This window comes from Lagopus leucura, unplaced genomic scaffold, assembly GCF_019238085.1.
Source record: "Lagopus leucura isolate 7727_CA_CO unplaced genomic scaffold, USGS_WTPT01 Super-Scaffold_73, whole genome shotgun sequence".
NCBI lineage: Eukaryota > Metazoa > Chordata > Aves > Galliformes > Phasianidae > Lagopus > Lagopus leucura.
Window position 1 is genome coordinate 81964535 of NW_024962252.1, and position 20767 is coordinate 81985301.

The following is a 20767-nucleotide window of genomic DNA, read 5'->3' on the forward strand; positions in this document are numbered from 1 at the left end:
ATTCCATCTTGGGTTGCTAAGAGGACAAAAAAAAAAAAAAGAGTTGCTTCTGATTTTTTTTTTTTTTTCTGTTAATGACGTGAGGAAATTTCTTCCAAAGAGGAATGTAGAAGCTTGTATGTTATTGATACCTTTAAGCTGAAACTTCCTATTTTCATACTTCATTTGATCTTAGCAGATGTTCATTGCACTTGCTTCACTACTTTATTGTTTAAAGGCCATGATAAACTTTTTATATTTAAGAGTAGATGGTTCAGTACTGTGCTTTATAAATTGCTAAAGCATTTTAGGCAAAGCATTATGACTGCTTGCGTGATATGTTATTTAGTGAGTGTATCTTATATCTTGGCTGACTGAATCTACATAGAGTAAATTAGCTTGGGTTCATTTTCCTTGGTTCTCTGCAAATGCTTCTTTACATTTATAGATATTAAAATAAGATAAAAAAGTAAGCTTTTAAAATTAAATGAGTGTAAGGTAAATAGAATTTCTGAAGCGACTCTAATGGATTTTCATGCAGTGCTGTTTATCTTAATGGCAGCGGAAGGGAAAATTTTGTGTCTGGTGTTTTCAGAGTGTTGGACAAGTCCATTTCCTCCTTAACTGTTCTAGACACCTGATGGCAGTTCAGATGGATGCCCTTGTTTTCCTATCAGTGCAGAAGCAGTACTTGAAGGTATGCTGTTTCTGCTTGAAATGCGGAATAAGGGAAAGGGATCCCATGGCTTTTGAAAATCTTATCAATCCATCGAGATTCAAATGCTGCCCTCTTAATTCCATCTCAGTGCAATGCTAATCCTGACTCTCAGGTGTTTGGATAAGCAGTTTCTCCGTGTAGACCCTGTTTTGTCATGAACTGATTTCAGGTCTTGTTCCTAATTCGGATGCGTCTTTGGATGTTACAGTTTATCCTGAAAAGTTTGATTGACTTTATGCTCCTTATCGTTTGCAAGTGACTGGGCCTCAGTTGCACAGTGAATTTCCAAGTCCACTTGACTAGCTTTAAGCCTGGCTTCTTTTTTTTAGTGTCTGTGTGAACTCATCAGGAGCCCTGGAAGAAACAATTCTTAGGAGAATATATTTGAGGGATAGTTGTAAAAGCCTTTGAAATCCTTCAGAATGAAAGGATGTATTTTGGATTAAGGTCCTGTATAAAGAATATCAGCATCACTGTTAATAATGTTATCAACGGTGTGTGTGTTCAAAAGATGTGAAGTTCTGCTCTTCTACTTTGGAATTGGCACTTCTGTTTGAAAGCACAGCACGTTGTCAGCTGCAGATCCCGTATCAGGAAGTGAGGTGCAAATATTGAGATAAGTATGGAAACACTTAAAAAAAAAAATAAAGCCTTCAGTTGAGTTTGCCAGTTCTCTAGAGGGACAGTGCTGGGTAGAGAAGCTGTTTACCTGAACCATCTGCCTCAGTCTGAATCTGTTAGCATCTTACAAATCTTCTTCCCTTCAGTTTAGCCCAACGACTGCTGTTACTGTTGTTTCTGTGCTGGAATTGAGCAAGTGTGCTAGTTGGTGCTAGCTACTGTATGGACATATGCTGGGAAAAGAAGAGAAGGAAGTTTTTAATGCAGTTGAGTAAAATTGGTAAAGCTACTGATTTTATTTTCTCACCTTGCTTTTTGTTTATTCAGTTCAAAAGGATCTTGTATTTGAAAATAATATTTTTTTTCTGCAGATATTATGGTGTTAGTCCTAGAAACACCAACGCTATGCATGTGTGTGCGCATGTTTATGTTTGTACAAATGTGGACAAGGTCCTTGATTTCAAGGTTCATGAAGTAAAGAATTGGCACAAATATCCCCATGTTCTTCACTTAGGCTTATGGGTCACCACCATTTATTGTTTAAATTACTTTGCTGATGGATTGAGATGAAAATGTTTTCTTAGTGAAGGCAGATATTGTAGTTCAGATTTATTGCGACATTAGAGCTTTAAAAAAAGCATATGCCCTGTGTGGTATATTACATTAGCTGGCTACTCTATCACTTGAAAGCACTTCATAATCTATAGTTTCTAAATTTTCCCATGATGTGCAGTTGAGATAAAATGCAGTAATATTGATGTGATATCCTGAAGTTACGATCGGTGTACTGCATCAGAAGTAATGTGACCTGTTCAAAGTAAGGGAATGTAAACAACACATGTTTATCTGTAGTATTCACATTGATTTTTGTGTTTTTATTTTTAAGGAAAACATTCATGTTAGTCCAAAGTAAGGAAACTGTGGGACCTAGGGAAAGCAGCAGGACAGCAGACAGTGGGAGAAAAGAGGAGCTAACGTTTAGTTTTTGTAAAAAGGGTATTTAGATGTTCCTCTCAGCTGAATTTTCCATGTTCTCTCCTGTGTTGGTTTAGATGACTTATCACAGACCCATTTCTGTTCTGTGTATGAGAACCCAGCCAGAGACTTTCCATACATCTCAGCCTGCACAGTTTGGCCATTCTCTTTTTATCCCAATTCTGTTGTTTTGTCACAGATAAGAGGGATGGAAGAATTCAGTGCTCTTCTTGCAAGAGTTCTGTAGTGATGTTTATTTTGGCTTGGTGGATAGTGGAAGTGCTTCTGTGGTTAAAAGTATGAGTTTGGATTTTGGGGAAACAGACTCTAGTTTACTTCTTGACTCTTGCTTTGTGTCCATTTGCTTGATCAGTGAAGTAGGGTTACATCAACTTCTTGTGACACACAGTGTGTTTCTGTGAAGAGTGACCTGTAAGTCTGATGCTTCAAAGAACCTTCAGTACCTGCAACTGCCAACATGAAAGGATATAAGACCAAAAATTAGAAATGAATTTTCTATAATATTTCTTCTCTGTGATCAGAAGGACAATTTTTTTCACTTGTGGCTGAGGGTTATTTATTTATTTATGTGTTTATTTTAGACTGTTTTTCAAGAGGTCCATCCCCTTTAAATGTTAGTTCTGAGGTTCCTTCAGTGTCACTGGGGAGGAATAGACTACCTCCTTTTGGGGCATTATGCTAAAATTTCAGGTATGTCGATATGGGGAAGTTACTGGCAGTATGGGAGTTGAGAAAGTAGTAATCAGTTGTAAGTAACTCTTGGCTTAGCTGTCCTTATCCTCAAATGATTCCGGAATTGAACTTATAATAAAAACATCCATTTGTTTGGAAGACATAAAGAAAAGAAAACTCTAAAGCTGCCTGAAGTGTTTGTCTTTAGATTTTTAGTTTACATATCATGCTATTTTTGAATGTACAGCATTGGATCATTTAGCACTAGGAAATCACAGCCAGATTGGAAAGGCATTTCTACCGTATAGGTGTTACTGGGAGATGCTATAAAAACCTTTTACCACGCATTTAACATAGAAAGGCCTGAGGGTTTTTTTTCCCTTCTTTTTTCACATGACAAATGTCATGAAGATTTCTCTTTCTAAAATAAAATTAACTTGTAGGAGCAGATTTTGATTTTCGTATACGTTGTCTCAACTTACATTGAGATTCTTTAGATGCATGCCTGTGATCTTAAAACATGTATGAAATACAGTTAAACCAATAAGTTTGTCATGTGACTGCCGTTATATCTTTGTAAGTGTTCCTCAATACTGATAGAAGTATTAGTCTGTAAGGAGTGGGATAAATGCCAACATATGGCACCCTTACAGTGATATACTGGAGAGATAAATGCTATTAACTGTACAAAAAACTTCGCCATGAGTGATGTCCTGCCTAAAGAAGCACGTGTGATCCATCATTCTGGCCTCTTGCAGCAGTGACCTCAGGCTCATCCTTTGAGGTCCTGAGCATCTGCCCCAAAGGGAGCTTTCTGCACACCCCCTGCTCAGTGTGTACACCACTAGGGAAGCTCTGGGATGATGATGTTCCTTTCCCTGATGCTGGAGTCTGACTCATCTGTAGCTCTCCTTGGCCACGTTCACAGTAAGCTCCATAAAGTGATGAGCAGGATTTTTCTAAAGAGCCTTTATGCTTTTCACAGGAATGGCTGTGTGACTGTATGCTAATTGGTGTCCGTTGTTGGGAATCTGGTGTGCCTTTTGCCACCAAATCTGTTTTAGTACAGCTTCTGCATCTTTGACAGTCAAAATGAAGATTTCATCTTCGTTACAATCTGTTTTTCTGACTGATACAGAGCAGACTGTGTGGTGTGTTTGTATTTAATATTTTTTGCAGTTTAAAGCCTGAGTCATTGAAGGCCAAGTTTGCTGCGTGCATCATGCTCTTATACACACAATGGCTGACACAAGTCCCACCTCACCTCTCCGCTACTGCTGGATCGTGGACAGCAAAAGATGGCACTGGATTCTTGCTGGTTGCTAGGGAAAACTTTTTATTCCTAGGTAGCTAAGGGTGAGCTTGTGCTGAGCTGTAGCAGTGCAATTACTGCCCATGTCTAGGCTATGCGGAGTAGATTTAGCGTCTCCATCTAGTTCTCAGCGGACAGGAGGCTGTTGTGAACAGCCTGCTATGGTGTTCACAGCACAGACTATGGGTTGGCCATGAGATGAATCCTGCCCTCCAAGACAAAATTAAAGCGTGCAGTTGGCGATTATAAACTCTCTTGTATTGCTTTTATGGATGCCTCAGGTCAAGCTTGCCAGTCTAGCTCTTCTAACCAGAGTAAATTCTGTAAATGTGTTTTGCTTTACCATCTGTCACTGTCCAGTTTCAGTGTAGCAGAATCCTAACCATAATTCCTAAAAGTCTTGAAAATGCCTGTGTGTGCAAGGAAAAAGCAAATTATGCATGAAATGTGTAGTGTTGCTGTGTTTGAACAATGCAATCTGTAGGTGGCTAAAGGGCTAACTAAATTGCAGGCGTAATGAAAGCTCTGTGGTATTTAGTATATGTTCTGTCAGCATTAAACAGTCACCTTGTAAATATATGTTAATTCTGAAGGTGTAACTGACCTTTTTAATATTAATTGAAATGTCTCATGTTTAGAGGTTGGAGCTATCCTAGAAGAGACAGAAGCCTGTGACTGGTGGAGCCTGGGTGCCATTCTTTTTGAACTGCTCACAGGGAAGGTAGGGGACAAGCTGCATTATAAAACAGGCATGCTGGCCAATAGTTTCTCACAAGTGGTTTGCCCAGTTTTGATTTTCTTCTTTCTTGTACGCAGATGTATGTCTTTGTATAGCAGAGTATCCTTGATCTGCTATGTCTTCATGGCCAGAGAAATTAAGCACGCTCAAGCTTCAGAATAACTTCATAAAGTTGCATCAAGCTCAGGACTGAAAAAATAGCCAAAACCAATGCTGTTCTCTCAACCACAGTAAAATCGAAGCTCTCTAATATCCCTCCTGAACATTTAGTATGTTTTTTGCCCTGACAGATATCTTTGTTTCAGCACTATTCTCTGGGATAGTCTAAATGTTGTGTGTTGCAGTGACATATTAATTCAAGCCTGAGCAGACTCTCTTGTTGCCTGCACTGGGAGGTCTCACACTGGTGTGGTGATGCAAAATTGTCTTACATTGAGACAGGAAGATACCAGCACCTCTAAGGAATGCTGATTTCAGTATGTGAAGACAGGGTGCTCAGCCAAATTGAAAAATAGTGGCTATTTGGCAGTTCCATGTGAAGAAAGCGAAGTTCACCAAGCTCCAAAACTTTTCAAGTTTGAGCAATAGAGCAAGAGCATTATGATGTAAATGTTCTAATGGCAAATCTCTAGGGGTACTTCAGTATCTGTAGTGGTTCCCTTCAGAACCAATATTTCAAACTAGGAAGCACTGACATTTTAGCCGTGTGTGTTAATTGACATGTATACTAGAAGATAATCCAGCACTACATTTTTTTGAGTTAATAAATGTATCTGACTTTTTTTCCAGACCCTGGTCGAGTGCCATCCATCAGGAATAAACACTCATACTTCTTTAAGTATACCAGACCATGTATCAAAGGAAGCCAGGTCGCTGATTCAGCAGGTGACTGCGGGGGAAAAATTATTTTCTATGGGTACATGTGCAGTCTAGATGAATACTTATATACCTGAGCTGTTCTTGTGGAAATTATTGTAAAAAGAAAAAGCTGCTGATAGGAATGTGGATGGGTCTTTTGTCAGCAACTGATGATTTTTGCCTGACTGGTTTGTTGCATCTGGAAACTGACTTCTGTTTCCTGGTGCATTGGTAGAAAACAGAGTGCTCTGCTGTTTCTTCTAAGAACAAGTTTGGTCAATATTGGGTGCTTTGGCAACACCTATTGGTGATACGTGGCCATTTTAGGAATTCTGTCCTAGCTGTTATTGGAAACGTTTGTGATGAAATGAATTAAACTCGAAAATATTGAAGCCAATCAAACAAGATGGCTCAAAGTGCCATGAAACTCATAAGACAATGATTTGAAGTGTCAACCACTTGTTGAAAATCTGGTTGAAAATTTGCTGTGCTTCAGGAAATCCTGGGTGAAGGACTTCCAAATGTGAATAGTCTGACTTCTGTAAGAGGAAGATAATTGTTAGGTTAGGCAAAAAGCTAAATGGGAAATTTTAAAACACAGACAAACTTCCAGAGTGCTATACCACATATTTTCAAACTAGTTAGATTTAAGTTGTCACAACTGAGGAAAATAAATAACTTGTCTGTGTAGAGTCTTGAATTTCAGGTAACACTGTCTTCCTCCCTGTAGTTAATTTTGACCTATCTGTGCAAGTGGGGCCTGGATCAGACCTATTCCATTTGAGCTGAATAAATAATAGACGTGAGCTGTGGTGTTCAGCTTTGAGTGGAGAGTATCTGGCTAGTGAATATGTACAAAATAACATCTCCTAGACGAAGATCTGAACGGAAGAAAATGAAAAAATAGTTTCTGAAGAAAATGAAGGAAGGACTTTTTGAATATTCAGCAAGTCAAAAGCCCTTGTGACTGATTTCTGCACTGTTACTCTTGAATGATGAGTGGACAGGCAACCCAAAGTTTGAACCTCCAGATTTGAAAGTGCTTTCACATGCATTTCTGTGTTTTTGGCAAGGATAGGAAGGGGAGTGACGAAAGAAAAATCCCATTTTTGTTGAACCTGCATTTATTTTGTTAGATGGTGGCAAACTTTTGCCCTCACCTGCAAGTGCAACGTGACTTAAATGGATAAAGAAAAGCAATACCAGCTCAATGAAGGGAATTCTTCCCTTCTAATACTGAAAATGAAGACAAACGAAGTCATCCAGTTCACTTTTCCCTGCCAATACAGGATTGTTCTGTGCAGACTAATGTGTTGCCTGCTTTCATATATGCCAAAGAGTGGCTTTTTTGCCACTTGGAATGTAAGTGGAAGAGATACATCTGTCACTTTCAGATATATTGCAAGACCATAATCTGTTCAGAGGACAGTCACCCTAGTGCCTGTTAGGTTAAGCCTTCTGATGCAGGCTGGTGACGTGTCAGGTGGAGGTTCAGCTCTATGAGCTAGTAAATCACATTTTTGTTGTGTGACTATCCAAGGAAGCTGCCATTCATTTGTTGAGGAAGCCTTGTCAGGAAAAGGAAGAAAGCTCTCTTGGCATGGATAGCAATTTGTCACTGCGACTTTCCTTCCCTACACTGCCAAGGTCAAAGCATCACAGAATAACTCTCTGGGCTCAGTGTTCAGCTACACAGAGTTGCAGTTCAGCAGAAGGCAGAGGGACAGTGGCAGCTTGTGCTGTCTTGTGGAAGATCTCAGAGCAGCACCATTCACTGTCACCAAGTTACCTTTACTATGTGACATTACAATTGCAAATAGCAAAGCTATCTTAGAATGTGTAAATTCATGTGTTTATTGAAGTAGACTCACTTAGATGTTGAGTGCATTAAGATATGAGTACATGTTGTTCCAGGAGACAACTGGGAGAAGTTATCCTATTAGCTATTGCAGAAAGAGCAAGAAAGAAATCGTGCCTCTGTACTGAGTGTAATTGAATAGAGGATAAACAATTCTCTGGAAGTGCAAAATATTTTTGTGTGTCTTTATTAATATCTTCAGAGTGTTACCTTTGCATTCCCTTTTATGTGGATTGATATCTTTAAACAGATGTAAATATTGTGATTTCCTTTGCACATGAATTCAGCATGTGATGTACAACTAGAAAGGGAATGAGGTGCTGAATCTCAGGAAATTTCCATGGAGCCCTTATGCTGTTGTTTTGTTTGTTTTGTTTTCTTTTTTAACCTCTGGGATTTTGATTATTCAATCTTAATGCATTTGTAGAACTCTTCAAAACTTTTTCTTTTTTTTTATTTAAAGAAACAGAGACCTGACTGCCATATTTTAGGAACAACTGGCAACTCATGAAATGGAAAGTTACAGACCAGCGTCCCTGATGTAGCCTTATTGCAGTGGTGTGAGCAAAGGTTAACATGAAGCAAATGCAGTGGCCAGAGCTCTACAGATGTAGGCTCTGGCTGCTGTTCTCTTTTTAAAAACGAGGTTATGCTTAAAATGAAGTCCCAGTGTACAGTGCTTCAGGGTATTGCATGCTGTGATCAGTACTCTCTGAAGACTGTATCACTGAGACTCAAGGAAAAGAGAGTCTTCCATTTACTGCATTTTAGGAATTTCAAGTATGCTTCACACTCTTGAAAGTAACTCAAAGAGCAGGAAAACGGTGGGATATCCTTTACCTTAGACCTTTACGGAACTTTTAAGCTGTTGTTTTTGTTCTTACTCACTGAATCATATATATATATATATATATATATATATATATATTTTTTTTTTTATATCAAGCTTTTGCAGTTTAATCCTGCGGAGCGTCTTGGTGCTGGCGTTGCTGGTGTTGAAGACATCAAATCCCATCCATTTTTTGCCCTCATAGAATGGGCAGATCTGGTGAAATGAGAGATGCGCTCGCCCTCGGAACAAACTCAGGTCAAGTGGACAATTTTCTCTGGCACAGAACAACACCAACTTTCTTCCTTCGGGTGTCCCAAATCCTTGGACGTTCTAACTGAAGGACACTGGACCAATCATGCCAAAAGCAAACACTTTTAACAGGACTCACCATTGTGCAGGGTGCTAGCTTGTTTTTACGGCAACTGGCTGCTATGTGTGTGTAAGTCTTTTCACCAAAGGGTGATTTGTGATGAAACTGCTGCCTAGCATGCTTCACGCTGCCAGACTGTCAACTAAGTGACAGTGCCCTCCTGGTGCTTTGTCTGGTGATGGAAGCGTCTGTAGAGTGTGCCAGTTGAAAGTATCTTTTATACTGTATGTCAGTAGACCATTTCCCTATGCTAAGTGCAGCTGGAGGAGGGAGGGGAACAAATAATTTATTAATGGTATATGCTGAATGAAATACTAAAATGCTTTCTGCAAAACTTGACACATTAAAAATAGTATATCCATTAAAAAGTAAGAAAGCTGTTGCATAATACTGTGGAATGTGTCTTGAAAATGGCATATCACTTCAAACAGTGGAAAGAGCATATAAAAGGCAAATAATGCTGTCAAATGTTGTACTTTGTTGGCTGGCACTGTCTGTTTAAAACTCTTGACTCTGTTATATTTGATGAGCTATGTGTTAACGTCACTACAGAAAGGGAGACCTTTCCCTCAGCCAGATAAACACTGCTTTTGCAACTCGATAAGGAGCAAGAAGACACAGTGCTAAATAAATGTATAGATTACAAAAGGAGAAGCTCTTCTCTTCGTCATTGTAGCCACTACTTAGCACTTAATGAACTTCACTTCCTCTAAGTGTCCTATTTTTAACTATTTCTTCAGGAAAAACCCTTTCTTCTTGTTTTCTGCTTGAGGAAGCTTCTGAACTTTCTATTTGTTAATGATCTGAATAAATCAAAGAAAGCCTTCACCCACTCTGCTGCTCGAGCAGGAAGAAGCCTGGGCTTTGCTCGCACTGAGTGACTTGGTGTCATCTCTGAGCAAACCCTGGAGCGAGCCAGCTAGCTGACCTGTTTGCTTGTTGGTAAGGTCCAGAGAATGGGAGAAGGACACAAGGGATGCAGAATATTGTGCTGTGTGCTGTGGTTGCTGCTAATCAGCCATGCTTGTACAGGTTCCCGATGTACAAACACTGCACACTGTAATGTTGTACAGATTATGGATCTGTGTTCTTTTCTAAATGTTCCCTTTGCTCTCTCTCTGTTGTTTGTTTTTTTTTTTTTTTTTTTAAAAAAAAAACAAAACTTCTCCCCAGCTTTATCCGGAGAACAAAGACCAGACTCCTTTGGGAAAATGAGGTGACAGCAATGATTTTTGAATTGACTTTTTTTTTGGGGGGGGGAGTGGGGGGGAAGTTGTATCCTTCCATTTGTATTTTAGCAGCGCGTTTTATGAGCATTCCCCAAAGTGCATCTGCACAGTCTCCATCTGTTAGACACCAGGTTGGTGTATTGAAATAAAGTGGAAAAGGAAAATGCTTCACTTAAACAAAGGAAATCTGGAAACTTTTTTTTCCTTTTAAAATTATTCCACTCCCCTCTTTTTTTGTTTCTTCCCTTTCTTGTGATCACCAGGCCAGCAGAGGGGCTGTAACAACACTGCAGGTTGTAACCAGGTCATTGGTATCACCGCCTACGGAGCACTGTCCAAGATTACATCACTCTCAGAAACTGTGCTTCAACCTACCACCCTCTGGCTTCATAACAGGAACTCCCTCAGGTGAGCCACAGGAACGACTTCCTGCGCCGACAGGGTAGGAAATCTCTAATGCAGAATCCGAGCTGATGCAGAGCTTCCTTCCAGTGCTGCCCCGGCTGTGACTCTGGAGGGCTCATTGCTCAGGGGAGGCCTCCATCCCTCTGCCACCTGCCTCCATCCTGGCAGCTCTGCCTGCTGGTGCCACCTCGTCGTACTGTGGGTTCCATTTGCCTGTCCCACTGTGTTTGCCTGGCAATAACTATTTAAAAAAAAAAAAAATAAAATTAAAGGGTTTTTCCATGTTAACTTAAAACATTTTCTTGTTCAGATTGTGCCAGTGTTGGTTATAGGTGAAAGCAGTGTGAGCAAGCACAGCAGGACAAGCAGCAGAAGGAAAACGCTGCTCTAGCAGGAACCAAACGACCAATGGCTCTCACTGATTTGGTTTAAGTAATGACACAATGAAATATTTCTTTTTCAAGTGCAGCGTTGAGTTACGAGGAAGTCTAGATGAGAAGGAACAGGACATTTGATAGGACAGTTTGCTGTAACTGCGCCTTTGCAATGCTGCTGTTATTCATAACTTTACCACAGCTTCAGATAATGATTTTGCTAAAGAAAGCACAGTCTGGAGCTAATGGCACATGAAAAATCTTGGTTTTATATATAGATAGATAGGTGGTGGATTCTGTTTTTTTGTTGATATTTACATATTATATTTCCTTTGTACCTAATCAATGGCTTAAATGACTTGGGAAAATATTCTGAGTTATCTTCTCTCTGGTGCTTGTTATGAGGCCCTGTGGTGCACATCTCTGTTTTGCTGACTGCTGAGGAGTGCAGCATCCATTTCACCTTCTGTTACACCTAACAGCTGATAGCAAAGTAAACGTTTGTTACTTTACTTTTTTAAACGTTTGTTACTTTACTGCCAGTTTGTTCACAGAAATTCCTGTGAGACGGATGTTGTACAGTAAAATAGACATATAGATTTTCCTCATCTATTTAGGCAAAGCAGATGACAGGCTTTGGATGTCTGGAAGTGATAATTCCTTGCACCCCATTGAACCACTCCATTATGTTTTCGTCTCCTACTGAAAAAACCTCAAAGAGAAAATATATGAAGGCTCTGTGACCTTCTCTTTCTTTTTGGTTTTCTGTGACCTCCTCCTTTCTTCTGATCGCTCCGTCTCCAGCCTCTTGTTCACTGACCTTCTTTGACCTTCTAAGACCATCTTTTCTCTGACCTTTTCCTCTCCCCTCTGCTCCTGTCTTCACTTTTAAATCTCTTCCCTGCTCTTCTTGACTGTCTGCAGCCTGCTGTCACCTTTTTTTTGACCCTCCTTGACCTTCTCTGCTTTTCTTGGATCTTCTCTGACCTTCTCTTGTCTTCTTGCGCTGCTTCCTTCTCACCTCCTCTTCTTGATCTTCTCTCTGTCCTTCTCTGGTTGTCTGCTCGTCTCTGACCTTCTTTTTCCCTGTGTTGTCCAATGTTCTCTTCGCGGACTTCTGACACCCATGAGTATCTTTCCTTGGACCATCCCTTCTCCCATTTTCATTTTTAAACACCTTTATCTTTGCTCTGCTCATCTCTGCTCTGCTCTTCTGACAGACCCTGGCCTGCTTTGACATCCTCTGAGTGCTCATGGTCCCCTTTCCACCTTCTTTCCCCCCTCTTTGAGCTTTTTCAACATTCTTTGAGCTTCTCTTGATCTTTGACCTTTGGCATTGAGCTGAGTTGCTGCAAAGCACACCAGAGCCCCCTCAAAACATGAGGGAGAAACTGCCTCTCATGAAATGTAGGGGATGTAACACTGTTTGCTTTATATGGCTGTATTCACAGCTTCTGTGCTTGTTGCCTAGTTCCTCTATCTCCTGTGAAAATCACCTCTCAGACAGCAGTTATTGTCATGCTGACTCCCCGCACCCCTTTGGGATGCTGAGTTGGCAGGGTTAGCTGCTCTGGAACATCGACTCGGCTCTTTTCTCCATTTCTAAACCTGTTCCTTGGTGCGTCCCCGCAGAGAAGGGCAGCGGGATGAAGAAGGCTGGGAGGTCAGCCTGCTCTAAATGAAGCACTCAGCATAACAACGCACAGGGAAGTGCGAAGTAAACCTCTGAGGGCTTTTTTTGAGTGTGGTGTCATTTGTTTTTTCCAAGGACACTAAGTAGGAAGCCGGAGAAACAGAAACTTCCTCTCTGGTGAGATTTATGGCAGTGATTTAAGCAATAAAATGAAAAAGTGCACTTGTTGATTTCTTGGCATCTCTGCTCTCCACGTGGATTTTGCTGTGAGGTGAATGCAGCCCTTTCTGGGCCGTTGTTTGGGCCATGTCTTCCACCAAATGTGGGTGGGGGCCTGGTGCAGCTCTGCTGCAGAGGGAAGCTTTGGTGAGGGGGAGCAGAGCCAGCTCCTGGAAGAGGAATGGTGTCTGCTCAAAGGGGCCGTGCAGCTGCTACTGGCTGCAGTGTCACACTGGCAGCACGAAGCCATCTCTTGCACTATTGGACCACCTGCAAGAGTGGAGCTGGGGAGCCCAGACCCAAATGTGGGGCATCCCCAAGAAAAGCCTCAATTCTGGTGGATGGAGGAAGTGGTGGATTTGGTCCAACCTGCTAGTGCTGTGTAGTGAAATCCCTTGCACTGCTGCTGTGGGCCAGAAGAAGCGAACCTAGGCACAGCAGAGAATTGTCCAGCCTTCCAGCAGCAGGCTATAGCTCCATGTGCTGCCACAATGAGACCTCATGGCTTCTTGGCAGACTAGAAGCTCTCCTCCTCCAAAGGCAGCTCTGACTCTATCTTCTTGGCCCAGGGACCTGTCAGGAGGGATTAGAGCTGCTGCCGGAAAACTGTGGTGGCACCATGATGGGCAGGAGGGCTGGAGATGTGCACACTGCTGGGCAGCAGGGAATTGGCAACCTCTTGGGAAGGCTGCAGGCAGGTGCCTTGATGCTTTGCGAGATCCCAAGTTTGGCAAGTCTGGGAAACGTCCTTCTGGGGGCAATACAGTAGGCAAGCTGATTGGCAAGTGGCAAAGTGGAATAAAGATGGGCCAGCCAGGGAAGGAGCAGATGTTGATCAGCAGTCCTCTGCAAAGCCTTGCTAGCCTTGTTCTGCTCTGCCCTGGAGACAGCTGTTGTGCCTCAGTGTCATCTCACTGCAGGAGCTGTGTGGTGGCAAAGGACAAAGCCACAAACCAAAATAGGTTCAGTGTAGCTGGACAAAAGGAGTGTCTCTGCTGGCTGCATTACCTGATGGCTCCTCCTGTGCTGCAGGGATGGAGGCTGAAGGGGCAGCTGGAGATAGTGGGAGGCATCCCTGGAGCCTCACCAGCATAATGTGAGGTGAAGAAGAATAAGCTCTGGTTTTATTCTGATCACTTGCTTAGTAGTTTTCCCCTCCCAGCTAAACTCCTCTGTGCCCTATTCTGCTGGTTTCTCACACCCCTGAGCCATTTATCTCTAGGGTATTGTCTAGATTTGCCCAGCTGCCTCTGTTCATCTCCTGCATTGTGTCCTTCAGCCTTGGCCACAGATTTTCTTGCTCTTTTTGTGCCTCTGCTTCTGATATGCTGTCCTAAAGTGCTGGGACCTGGGAGTGGATTATTAGATGCAGCTGTTATACCCATGTAACGATGAAAACAGAGAGGATTGCTCCCACAGAATGAAAGTGCTGGGCTTGTAAAAGGGCTAGGAAATAGCTTACCCCAGAAGCATGTGAGTAATGAAAGTTTTATGGTGCCCAGCACAGTGGTGGAACAGCAGAGAAGAAGCTTCCATGAGAGAGGACAGCGCTGCACTGTGATTTAGGGCCTTCTGCCGGCTGGCTGCACTCTGCCTGCGGTCCTCTTTGAGCACTGTGCTCTGACATTTGCATGCTCATAAGCTTCCTTTACGAACCAGGCATGGAGAAGATCAGGAGCCAAGTGGTGTATATCCTTTCTCCAGGCTTTTTTTAACCTTCTTCCCTACTGCTCTGCCTCCTTCATTTCTAGCCCCAGCCCTGGTTTGATCTCAAGAGAAGTCCTCTGAGCTCAGACTATGGTCCCTCAGAGTGGCCTGCAAGCCAAGCAAATGTGAGCTCCTCAATCCTGAACGGAATGGCCCCTCAGAATCATGGAATATCCCGAGTTGGAAGGGACTCACAAGGAACATCAAACACATCTCTGGGATTCACACAGCACTGCTCAACTTTTAAACCCTGTGTCTGAGTGCTGTTCAAACAGCTCCGTTCCATGCCCACCGCCCTCTGGTGCAGGCCCTGTCCCTCACCCCCAGCTGCCCTCCCCTGACGCAGCTCCATGCCGTTCCCTCAGCCCTGTCGCTGTCACACAGAGCAGAGCTCAGCGCTGCCCTCCGCTCCCTGTGAGGAGCTGCAGCTGCCATCAGGCCTCCCCTCAGCTCCTCTGCTCTGCACTGAGCAAACCAGGGACCTCAGCCGCTTTCACACACCTTGCCCTCCAGGCCCTTCACTATCTTTGTTACACTGCTGCAGGGTAATGCAGCTCACAGTGTGAAATCCCAGCCCTCTTCACATTGCTGGGAGCTTTCACTCGGTCAGGAGTTTGCCCTTGATTTAGAAGCCAAGTTCTTGAAAAGAGGTATAGAGATTATATTTGCTTTCCAGCTTTAGGGATACACAGCCCAGAGAAATAAGCCGAAGCGTTCTCTGAAGGGTGCAGTTAGCGTGGCACTCGGCTGCTGCCTCTGGACTGGGCTGAACTCTTCTACCCCAGCCCAGGTGGAGCCATGTGGGGGTGGCAGGAGCTGGGACCGGCTATGGGGACAGGTGCCGGTGTCTGGCCTGAGCTGTGAGGATGAGAGGCTGCCATAACAGTACTGCTCCTTTCCCTTCAGGGGACCAAAGAGAGTGGGGCAGAGAAAGGCTGGCGTCTGGTTTCCTTGTTATTTCTTTTCATAAATAATCCCTTGTACTTGCACCCTGGACTCTGACAGCACTGAGAATGCACAAGGTTGGTGGTTTTTTTTTTTTCCTCCTCCGAAAGTTATTCATTTGGCTAGCCCTTAAACAATAGGTTTTTGTCTAAATCATCACCAGTGAGACTGTCAGGAGAGGCCCCTTCTCCCCCTCCTGCTCTCCTCCTTTTGTCTCCAGTTGAGGGGTCGGGATTCGCCGCCAAATGGAGGCGGTGGCCGCTTTTCCAGGCCCCAGATGCCAGCGCGTGGCAGCATCTGGCTGCTTGGCAGGCGTGGGGCAGCTGCCTGGCCTGGCCCTGCTGCCATGGCTGCTGTGGGCATGAGGGCTCCAACGGGGGGTTTGGGTGGCAACAACGCCTCCAAAGGGTCCGGGATGATCCAGCCGCTGTTGGACTCCCGGCCCTGCTTTTTGTCCTGCTCCACGGTGTCTCGTGTAACCTTACCTCCTTGTGCTGAGAGCGTTTCGGGTGCCTTAAGGCATGGAGCTCTTTGAAAGAGAAATACAAATCACTAGAAATGTAGAGATAAAACCCTCTCCTTGGAGGCCATGTGTTTGGCATGGGAAACGCATGATAACAGCTTGCTTTAGAAAGGTGACATTTCCACTGAAGGCTGAATAATAAAAAATGCATTCTAAAAGCTGAGCTTTCCTCTGTCTTCTGATATATTAGACTTTTGTAATGAAGACAGCTTCTGGGACCGGGGAATGCGCCGCTTACTTGAAATACATGTATGGGAGCTCTCCCTAGCCCTAATGGGTGTCACAAGTGGCTTGGGCTGCATTAATGTGGTGAGCTCTATTAAAGGGATTGTCGGGAGCTGTTCGCGAGCCGTGAATCAAAGCCGCCTTTCCCCAACTTTGTTTTAGCTTTGGCTCGCACGTGTAGGCAGACTTGCCTAAGGTTAAGTCTCTTTTAATATGAAAATGCATAGAAATATTCCGATATGATTTTTTTCCCCCCTTTTAATTCAGAACATGCCAGTGAAGGACTCCAGAGGGATGGGGAAGGAGGAGGCAGCTGAAAGAGGCTCCAAGGGTCGCATGGAGTCTGCACTGCAGTGTTCTCGCAGGGAACCTTTCTGCTGACAGGCAGCTGCTCGGCTCTGCAGCCGCACAGTACGTGCTGCCGGCACGCACAAATGCCGGGACCGTGTTGACAAATGCCTCGTCAGTGCGAGATAGTTAAACCTGCTTGTTTAATCATTGGTGTTGTTTCATCCAGGGCTCTGAAACAATTACGCTGCTGCTTCACAATATGATGCGTATGAAAGATGCAAATGTGAGACTTTCATGATGCCATTTAATTCAAAGACTTGTAGAGATGTACTACTATGGTTATTATTTTTTTTTTAATATATATATATATATTTTTTTTTTTTCTTTCCCTAGAAATAGTATTATTTGTTGTTTGTGCAATAAAACCCTGGCAGCTTGGCTTTACCATGTTGCTCTCAGGTCTCCTTGCAGAGCAAAGATTCCACGATGTGCCCCCGCACCGGCACGGCCCTATACATGGTCCCCACACAGCACGTGCACAGAGGCACGTGAGGATGTGTGTATGTTTTGGGCTGGCTTTTCTGGCACTGAGGTGTGGAACTCGTGCTACTGGTCGCCTCCTGTCCATAGCTTGGGGTGGCTTTTTGACCTCCCTCCGTTTTCACAACAATATCCGCCTTCATGCCAGTATATTATCTAGTCACATTGTTGGCCTCATCTTTGGAAATATAGTGTCTAAAATTAAAGATTTGCTTCTGTTTTGGAAATTTTGAAATGACCTTTGTCACTTAAATAGAGAGAAAGTGTTGCAAGTCAGGGCTTCTTTCACACTGTCAATAGGAAACAAAGTGGAGGTGCCTTCTGAGACTTCCTGCAGACCCTCTTGGTTCTGTAGTATCTCAGTGGCCCTTTCAAAGTGCTTTTGGTGTGTGGATAATTTTTTAATCAAAAGATTTATTTTTGAGGGCTGATCAAAAGAGGATGCTTCACTGAAATGTAAGCTTTTTTTTAGTCAGAAAAAGACTTAAAGCAAAAATGCCACTTCAGGATTTAGAGACGGTCACTGCATGCTTGTGTGTCTGTGCCTGAGAGAGACATTTCCTTCAGGAGAGACTGTAAGTGCCGAGGTGCTTGAAGATGTTGGTGACAAGCTGTCTATCCTATAGCTGTACCTACTGATGGATTTGAACCTGATGGTGCTCCTACTGTTTGAGTTTTTTTGGTTTCCTAGCAGTGAAAGCCAATGCTATCTATCTGTGTGGAACTGAGTTCAGTGCCTTTTCAGGGTCTCTTCCAGCTTGGGACGTTCTATGATTCTATAGATTCTGTGATTCTCTCTGCCATTTTTAAACACTGATGTTGATGCGTGAGGCCAGTTGTGATGAGGATTTGCACGTGTGGTGCACACTTGTGAAAAATTTTGTCTCCTCGGTAGTGTGGTTTTGTTAGCTGCAGCTTGCAGATGAATTCAGGCTTCATTGATGTCAGAGCAAATAATTACTTTTTTGCACTAGTTTAACCAACATAAATATAAATGTGCATTCTTATGAGTGTGGCCAGCTCTGTCTATGGTCTAGGCCAACCAACTGCATCTGAAACTTTTGGAGAATGGACAGCTTCCATGTTATTTCAAAATTAATGGCCTCATCCTCTCTCACTATGTATGCTTCTTATGTGCTGATCATGCTGGGATTGGGTACTTCAGTTCCTTCTTTAGGCTCTTGGTTTGTACTTCTAAGCCCAGTGCCACGCTCACTGTAACATATAAGGTGAACATAATTTATATGCAGCACAGCTTTCTGACTTACTTCCCTCGATCCTCAGTGGTGAAGAACTGTGGACAAAAAGCCCTGAACTGCTGGTGTTCAGATGTCTCTCTGATGGGAGCTTCACACATGGGTGTCTGCAGCTGCAAGCTAATCCCCATGTCAATTGCATGCCAAGGGCACCCAGAGGGCTCCACTGAGGTTGCTGCTACTTGCTGCTAGGCTATTTGGAGGTCTGTGAGGTTTTCTAGCAGAGGACAGGGCTTTCCTGCATTTTCCTGAGCATTTTCCTTGGGTGTGTATGGCCATTTTTTATGAAGCAAGATGTATTCTGATTACGTGCCTGTATGCACAATGCTTATGTGTTGCAGCCTTTAATCAGAGCTGGGGCAAATACATCTAAAGAAAACATAAATGTGAACAATGGATTTTTTAGTAATTAAAATCAGTTCCTTCTCTGAAATCTTGATTAATCAACATTAAATATCATAATGCTGCGTGAAATGCCCTTTATCAACAAAAATCAAAACAGGTATAAAAATGCTAAAGAACTTTGGCCTGGAGTGGTCAAATTTCAGAGCAAACACAAAGGGTCAACTCGTGGCACTTGGCTTCTGTATTCTGCTCGTAAGCATCCCCACGTATTTGCTTTGCTCTGTCTGTCTTTTTCCTCCCTGTTCCCCTCTCCATACATCAGTGTCGGGGAGTTCAGACATCACAAGGACCGGTGTTTTTTTTTTATTATTATTGTAGTGCCTAATGTGGAATTTAGAATGAGCAACACTCTTTCCTGTCGGTACTTGGAAACTCTTTTGTGTTACGTCCGTCCTTTCTCTGAAGTAATCGCCCAACTATTCCTAGCAATAAAATGTTCCTCTCTAGCCCCATCAGATATGTTAGAAAGATTAGTGAAAGATCTGAAGGCCCAGTTCAGCTGAGTTAAACAAAACTTCCACAGGCTTTAATGTACTCCTTTTATTTTACTGCAGATACTGCCTGAGGACATAGACTAGGAAAAAGGCACCCAGATACTGCCTGATAGAAGCAAGCAATGCACTTTACAACAAGGCTGCGTGTTGTCTAAATGACATAACTTGTACAGGAGGTGTGCCATGGGAAAGGGACACAGGGAATGGGAGCTGTGCATCTCTAAATCCACTCTATTTTTTATTTTCTTTAAAATTATTACATTGAAGATTTGTCCAAAATTTCTTACAGTGCTAGAAATTGGACTTGTCTCTCCTGTCAGCTGGGGTAGCAGTGACATTCTTGTATGACCGCAGCTCAGAAGATACACCATTTTCGGTAAGGCAGCTTCCTTGGCACTGATGCCTAACATATGCTTTGGGGTAGGGAAGGTTTTCCCAAAATTTCTGAATGTATACCTGACAAAAATGGGAGAATTTGTTTTCCTTGCTTCCTGCTGAAGGACTACTTGAGGGAGAACAAAACTCTTGCTGAGAGTTCAGAAAGCCTTAAAGGATGAGGAATTGGCTCCTCCAGGACCCAAGGCACCAGGGATGAAACTGCTCCTCTTTTGGCCTTTCTTTTGAATTCCCTCAGTGGGAGGTTGTAACTTTGGTTTGGGATTGGAAAACCCCCAAATTGGTGCTGGTTCTGCATTGAGCATCTCTGATGCTTCTGTAATGCATAAATCTATCAGTGTGTCCAAAGGAGGGTAACAAAGGTGGAGAACATTTTAGAGGGCAAAGTGGATGAGGGGTGGGTGAGGTTCCTTTTCTTGTTCAGCAGGGAGCACGGTCTTGTCATGGCGGCTGCAGCTCTTCTCAGGGAGCAGAGGGCAGCGCTGAGCTCTGCTCTGTGTGACAGTGACAGGATCCGAGGGAACAGCATGGAGCTGTGTCAGGGGAGGGCAGCTGGGGGTGAGGGACAGGGTCTGCACCAGAGGCGGTGGGCATGGAAGAGGCTGCCCAGGACAGTGGGCACAGCCCTGAGCTGCTGGAGCTCAGGGAGCGTTTGGAAAAGACTCTCAGGCATTGGCTTGAATGCTGGGTGGTGCTGTGTGGAGCCAGAGTTGGTCTTCATGATCTGTGTTGATTCCTTCCAACTCGGGCTATTCCATGACTCTGTGATTCTCCTGAGGCAGTGGTCCTGTAGCCCCACTTGCTGTCCTGGTACAGACTGGAGTCTCCTTCAGTTTTGGCTCTTAAAAGAAAGTTTACTTCAATTTAAGGATATTTTTGTGCACTACTTTTTGTTTTGTTTTGTTTTTGTTTGACAGCCATGACAGCCTCTCCTCATTATTATGGAAAATATAGGGTTGGTGGTAATTACTATCTGAGTATGAATGGGAGCAGAAGTGGGCATAGCCTGCACTGGCCTTTCTTTGACAAGGTATAACTTTCTTCTGAATTTCTGTGTTAATTAATGCTTATTTAAAAACCACTTTAATTGGCAGTAAACACCTCAACTTTTTGTACTCATTAAAATGCAGCCATTGATGTGTGATGGATTTTTTAAAGCTTAATTAACTT

General features: G+C 43.2%; 1 protein-coding gene across 4 annotated transcripts in view; it reads left to right on the plus strand.

The window, feature by feature from the left end:
- The window catches only part of RPS6KC1 (ribosomal protein S6 kinase C1), an 84148-nt gene extending 74545 nt beyond the window's left edge, over positions 1-9603 (plus strand). For 3 of the 4 annotated variants that reach the window (XM_042880245.1, XM_042880253.1, XM_042880266.1), the window contains 3 exons: positions 4937-5019; positions 5827-5922; positions 8700-9603. In XM_042880245.1, coding sequence (XP_042736179.1) covers positions 4937-5019; positions 5827-5922; positions 8700-8810 — 290 coding nt within the window. In that variant the 3' untranslated portion in view covers positions 8811-9603. Of the gene's footprint in view, positions 1-4936; positions 5020-5826; positions 5923-8699 lie in introns of those variants that run through there. The other variant, XR_006180674.1, reaches the window with a different exon arrangement.
- Positions 9604-20767: the final 11164 nt, after the last annotated feature.